This window comes from Otolemur garnettii, unplaced genomic scaffold, assembly GCF_000181295.1.
Source record: "Otolemur garnettii isolate 467f Iridium unplaced genomic scaffold, OtoGar3 scaffold00018, whole genome shotgun sequence".
NCBI lineage: Eukaryota > Metazoa > Chordata > Mammalia > Primates > Galagidae > Otolemur > Otolemur garnettii.
The window spans coordinates 5913455-5920312 of NW_003852413.1; the positions used below are offsets into that span (position 1 = coordinate 5913455).

General features: G+C 44.8%; 1 protein-coding gene across 3 annotated transcripts in view; it reads right to left on the minus strand.

Annotated features, from left to right (window-relative positions):
- Positions 1-6858, minus strand: part of TEN1 (TEN1, CST complex subunit) — a 28416-nt gene that overhangs the window by 9675 nt on the left and 11883 nt on the right. For all 3 annotated transcript variants that reach the window (XM_003786116.3, XM_023511286.1, XM_023511285.1), the window contains exons 2-3: positions 2084-2181; positions 748-905 (exon numbers count right to left, since the gene is read on the minus strand). In XM_003786116.3, the coding sequence (XP_003786164.1) occupies positions 748-905; positions 2084-2172 (247 nt within the window). In that variant the 5' untranslated portion in view covers positions 2173-2181. The remainder of the gene's footprint in view (positions 1-747; positions 906-2083; positions 2182-6858) is intronic.

Below are 6858 nucleotides of genomic sequence, written 5' to 3' on the forward strand. Positions count from 1 at the left end.
AGGCACCCGTAGTCCCAGCTACTCAGGAGGCAGAGGCAAGAGAATCGCTTAAGCCCAAGAGTTTGAGGTTGCTGTGAGCTGTGACACCATAGCACCCTACCAAGGGTGACAAAGTGAGAGTCTATCTCAAAAAGAAAAATTCTCAGATTAAAGACTGACGAGCCGGCTCAGCGCCTATAGCTCAAGTGGCTAGGGTGCCAACCACATACACCTGAGCTGGCAGGTTCGAATCCAGCCCGGACCACCAAACAACAATGACAACTACAATCAAAAAGTAGCCCGGTGTTGTAGCAGAGACCTGTAGTCCCAGCTACCTGGGAAGCTGAGGCAGAAGACTCTCTTACCAAGAGTTTGAGGTTGCTGCGAGCTATGACGCTACAGCACTCTACCCAGGACGACAGCTTGAGACTCTGTCTAAATAAATAAAGACTGATGAGCCAATCCACAAAGATCCAAGCAACCCTCCTCACACCAGGGCCAGCACATTGTAGACCTCAAGGAATGAGTGATTTCTCTCTGTTCTTTCTCTCTTCCCCGTGGGGACCATCTCTTCATTGCCTCTCTCTGTTTCGAATCATGTCTGTTTCCTAAGATTCCTTGAACTGGTGGGCTGACTTAGAAGAAAATGTTAAGCCCTGTGAGATATCCCATCGGGTCACAAGCCAGACCCATCCCTAACTGGATCCCCCAAAACACTGCCCCACCCTGGGACCCAGAACAAAAAAGGGGTGTGAGGCCACAGCTTACCCTCCTGGTGCTCCAGCTCCCCCAGGACGATGTACAGGGAGCCCTCCTGCGCTTGGAACGGCTCCACCAGCTTGGTACAGACCAGAAGCTGGTGCTGATCAGATCCGTGCTGGGCCATCAGCTTCATTCTGGACTGGGTCACATCGTAGAGGCACAACCTGGAAGGCAGAGGAAGGGCAATAATGACTATCCACAAAGAGGCCACCATGAAGCCCGAAAGGTTTGGGGAGGGCAATAAGCCCATGTTCAGCTTCAATATCACCAGAGAAATAAAAATGGCAACAACAAATCAGAAAAAAAATTTCAGGGCACACTGTAGACTGAATTTCCTTTTAATTTTCCTCCCCTCGTCTTAAATTTTCATAATGATACCTTTTGATAAGCACAGCTTTTAATGTTGATGTCTAATTTTTTTCTTTGTATGATTTTTGCTTTCTGTGTCTTATCTAAGAGATCTTTGCCTATCTGAAAGACGTGAAGATATTCTGTTTATTTCTAGACATTTTACAGCTTTCGCTTGTAAGTCTATGACACAGTGCCAATTGTTATTCCTTTTGAGGTGGAGATAAAGATGTTTTTGCCCCCGTAAGAATATCTCATAGCCCCAGTGACTATGCTTTCTCTACCAAATTACTCTGATGTCTTTCTTGAATATCCATAGAAGTCTGGGTGCAGTGGCTCACACCTATAATCTTAGCATTCTGGGGGTCTGAGGTAGATGGATTGTTTGAGAGTTTGAGACCAGCCTGAGCAAGAGTGAGACCCCCATCTCTACTAAAAATAGAAAAACTAGCCAGATGTTGTGGTAGGCGCCTATAGTCCCAGCTACTCAGAAGGATAAAGCAGAAGGATCACTGGAACCCAAGAGTTTGAGGTCACTGTGAGCTATGATGCCCTGGCACTCTACCAGGGCAACAGAGTGAGACTCCATCTCAAAAAAAAAATGGGGGCAAGAGTGTGTGTTATACACAGCAAAGTACAGGGTATATTGGATGTATACACACCCACTCACATACATCATATATGGATAATGTGATCACAAATGTTATCCATTGTTATCACAAATGGATAAATGTGGATAAGTGTATAAACGGGATAAGTGTATAAATCACCAAAGGTTAGCAGGCCTTGACTGGGCAATGGGATTACAGGTGTTTTTTGCTTTCTTTCTTTAAACTTTATCAATTGTCTATGTTTTCTCCAATGAATAGACAATTCTTAAGTATTTTCTAACAATTACTCAAAGTGATATAATTATTTTAATTTTTTTTTTTTTTTTGGTTGGGAATGATATTTAAAGATCACCCCACGACTCGAAAAAGACAGCCGTTCTCACCTGCCAAATGTTCTCAGCGTGCTCCCATCAGGAATGTGGCCGGCACTGACCTCCCAGGGGAGGTAATAGATCCCAGGTTTTGGTAGCATCAGGGGTTCCTATAACCGAATAGTTGAGATGAATTTTTGAAGATTTCTGATAAACCAACAAGACTACAAGACAGAGATTAACAGATATATGAAGCCAAGAACATCTTGAGGACTAGTTCCAGTGGGTAGTGTTTTAAACTCTAAAAAAGATTCTATAGGTTAGGCACCCACATATTTTTAGAAAATGAAACAGGCTCGGTGCCTATAGCTCAAGTGGCTAAGGTGCCAGCCACATACACCAGAGCAGGTGGGTTTGAGCCTGAGCCTAACAACAATAAAAAAAGAAAATGAGACAATAGGTGGATAGCTCAGTGGGTAGGGCACTGGCCACATACACCCAGGTTGGTGGGTTCAACCCTGGCCCAGGCCAGCTAAAACAACGACAACTACTACAACAACAACAGAAAAATAGGGTGGTGCCTATGGCTCAGTGAGTAGGGTGCCTGGGACTACAGGCACCCACCACAATGCCTGGCTAGTTTTTTTTTTTTTTTTTTAGAGACAGAGTCTCACTTTGTTGCCCTCGGTAGAATGCTGTGGCATCACAGCTCACAGCAACCTCTAGCTCTTGGGCTTAGGTGATTCTCTTGCCTTAGCCTCTGGAGTAGCTGGGCCTACAGGTGCCCACCACAAGACCCAGCTATTTTTTTGTTGTTGTTGCAGTTTGGCCGGGGCCAGGTTCAAACCTGCCGCCCTTGGTATATAGGGCCGGCGCTCTACCCACTGAGCCACAGGCGCTGCCTGATCTTAACAGTTTTGAGGTGTATTTGTCAGAAATATTGTAGAATGACCTTTAATTTGGGTCTGTCTGATATTTTACTCATGGTTAGACTGGACTTATGGGTGTCATCAATAATAAAACTGGAGAGGCTGGGGTTGAGCACACATCTGTAATCCTAGCACTCTGGGAGGCCAAGGTGAGAAGATTGTTTGAGCTCAGGAGTTGGAGACCAGCCTGAGCAAGAGGAAGACACCAATTCTACTACAGATAGAGAAAATTAGGCCAGGCTGGTGGCCCATGCCTGTAATCCCAGCACTTGGGAGGTTGAGGCAAGATGGATCGCCTGAGTTCACAGGTTTAAGACCAGCCTGAGCCAGAATGAGACCTTGTCTCTAAAAAAAGTAGCCGGGCATTGTGGTGGGCGCCTGTAGTCCTACCCACTTGGGAGGCCGAGGCAAGAGAATCACTTAAGCCCAAGAGTTTGAGATTACTGTGCACTATGACGCCATGGCACTCTACCAAGGGTGACAACCTGAGACTGTGTCTCAAAAAAATAAATAAAGACAGAGAAAATTAGCTGAGTGTGGTGGCTTATGTTTATAGTCCCAGCTACTCAGGAGGTTGAGGAAAGAGGACACTTAAGCCCAGGAGTTTGAAGTTGCTGTGAGCTATGATGACACCATAGCATTCCACCCAGGGTGACAGAGTGAGATTCTGTCTCGAAAAAGAAAAAATTTAAAAAAGGAAAGGCTGGGTGCATTGGCTCATGCCTGTAATCCCAGAAGGTTGGGAGGCTGAGGTGGAAGGATCCCTTGAACACAGGAGTTTGATACCAGCCTGAACAAGAATGAGACCCCATCTCTACTACAAATAGAAAAATTAGTCTGGTGTGGGGGTGAGGGCACCTGTATAGTCCCAGCTACTCAGGAGGCTGAGGCAGGAGCATCTCTTGAGCTGAGGAGTTTGAGGCTACTGTGAGCTATGACACTACCACTGTACTCTAGCCCAGTGAACAGAGTGAGACTTTGTCTCAAAAAAGAGAGAGAGAGCAAGAGAAAAGTAGCTAAATAATTCATGTAATAACAGTGTAATGGAACACAGTAGGCAGATCAATGGGGTACTACGTGTACTCATATGACAAGATCCCCAAGATTTAGTATCAGGAGATAAAGCAAGGAACCAGCCTGTATGTGTCCATCTGTATGTGTAGGTGTGTATCCCCCTGAGGGAACATTCCATAAGAAGCCCAAGTGGAGAATTGCAGGATTAGGGGTGTCCTGGAGCCCACTTGTGGGGGAAGGCATTGGTCACTCTGAAACTCTGATGGGAGCAAGAGGCTCAAGAAAGATTCACCTTTGAGGTGATGACAAGGATTCTAATCGAGTCATCTTTTCCTCTGGCTGACCTCTTCCTATGTGGGAAGAGGCTCCTCCAAGAGAGAACAGGAGATAGTACACTGGGAACAGAAAAGTCCCCTAGGACACTGGCCACTGGCCCCATGGCCAGACAGGTAAACACACAACTACGCAGAAAACAGAGCCTGTGCCTTGGGATGAGCCCTCAAAGAAGAAATGAAAGAACTGACTGTTTTCTAAGTCTTTATGGAAAACCACATGCTGAGTGGCCGCCTGCCAAGCAGGAGAGCCCAGTAAGCTGCTCAGAAGGGCGGGTCCCACCACCCTATTAGGGAGACCTAGTATGTTTAGTGAAATAAATTACAATATAAATACACTAGAGACGTTATCTATGTAGCAGACACAGTGTAGAAGTCCTCCCCTCCTTTTTGGAAATGCCTCCCCAAACAGTCTCTAATTTACCCATAACAATGTTTTCTATACTAAGTTACTTTTCGAATGTTAGAGAATTGGGGAATCAGGAATAATTATTCAATGACAAACGAACTCTGAAGGTGACAGCCTTCACCCTCAACTACTTCTTGATAGGACAAGCAAGAGAAGCAATATGAACAAAGATAAATGGTTATTAAATAATCCTAAGATCCCCGCAGAAACCAGATGACACAGCATTAGTCTAGACATTTAATATAACCTAGGATCTTGCACAATTGGTTTTATTATCCTCTTATGAAGACATCATTGAGCAATGGGCATCTCTAAACAGCGGGCCAAGAACAAGTCTGATTTGTGCAGCACAGAGCAACTAGCCAAGGCTCAGCTGCCCGCCCTTCCCTTAAAGGCAAAGGCCCCGCATTGCTGTGGCCAGGGGGCAGAGCTGTTTCTGTTAGGAATGAGACAGCCCCTGAGTCATTGCTGGCATGACAGAGAAGCAAAAAACAACCAAGAAAAAAATACATAATGGTCCCTGTTTGGGACCATGGGGAATAATCCCATCCAGTCTAACAAAAAGCTGAAACTTTAAAGTCTTTTAAAAAGCAATTTGCCACTCCCAAGTACCATATATATCATAGGCTAAGCTGTAATTTTGTGCATCATTAAATTATTTTTTAAAAAACTGTAAAGTAGGATTAACTCTTTGGATGCTACCCTTTTGTAAATTTTAACTTCATTAATGTCTTAAAAGTTCTAATTCTTTGTTAGCCAACGTTGCACAATGAGTGCATCTCCAATACTAAAATGAGTTATGCCACGTGTTTTAAACTACTGCCTCAAAAGTTCTCCATCATGGCTTGTGCCCATATCTCAGAGAGTAGGGTGCCGGCCACATACACCAAGGCTGACGGGTTTGAGCCCAGCCTGGGCCTGCTAAATAGCAAAGACAACTGCAACCAAAAAACAGCTGGCTGTTATGGCAGGCACCTGTAGTCAAAGCTACTTGGGAGGCTGAGGTAAGAGAATTGCCTAAGCCCAATAGCTGGAGGTTGCTGTGAGTTGTTATGCCATGTCCACCAAAGGTGACAAAGTGAGACTCTATCTCTAAAAAAAAAAAAAGGTTTTGCAATAACCAGAGAAAAATCATTGGTGGATGCTAAAAGTATTGGGCAAAAGTGTGCTGAGAATGAGACATTTACATGGTCTCAATGTATGAATATCTCCCCACAGATACTTATGCATTATAAAAGAGGAAATGGTCCACTTCACCACTTCATAGCAGGGAAACCCAGCAAATACAACCTGTGATACTGCATTCATGCAAGCTTCAAAGTGGTAAATGTCTTTTGATGCTGTCTTTTGATGTTGGTCTTGAGATGCTGGCCTCAAGCCATTCTCCTACCTTGGGCTCCCAACTTGTTGTGATTACGCTTAACTAGTGGCTGGCTGTCCCTAGGTAGCTTCAGGATGGTCACCAGAAAGATCAAGGGAGGATTACAAGGTTGGGACTTTCATTCCACTCCCTAACCTCCAGGGAGAAGAGAAAGATTGGAAGCTAAATTTATCACCAATGGCCAGTGATTTAATTAATCATGCTTATCAGGCCTCAGAAGCAAAACCATTTTCTTTGCCCTCCTGTCTCTTAGTCCTGTTCTCCCCTGAGGCTAGCCATTGACTCCCTCTTCCCCAAGGCCAATCATAGAAACCAGAACCCTTTTTCTCCAAAGCCAACCATAAAACCCAAAAATATTACTCTAACTTTCTCCCCACCTTTCTGTGTAATAACTGGCCTTAAAGAAATTACCTGATCTACTTTGTTTGACTGTAGCGCACATGACCCCTACTCCAGAGAGAGTCCTGCCCCACACCCAGAAGGAAATAACATATGCTCGAGGAGGCCACAAAGAATCCGGAGGACAGGCCGTGCTAGGTTTCCCTTCTCTGTCTGTTAGCATTAGATCATACCCTTTTTTCCAAAGCAACGCAGAGAAGAAGGAAAAAAAGAGAAAAATGATCGTAGCTTATTTGTTCAATCATATTTCTATACAGCTGTACATACTTCATTGAACCTACACATAAAAATGAACAAATTTCGGCTCGGCGCCTATAGCTCAACCGGCTAAGGCGCCAGCCACGTACACCTAAGGTGGCGGGTTCGAATCCCCAGCCCGGACC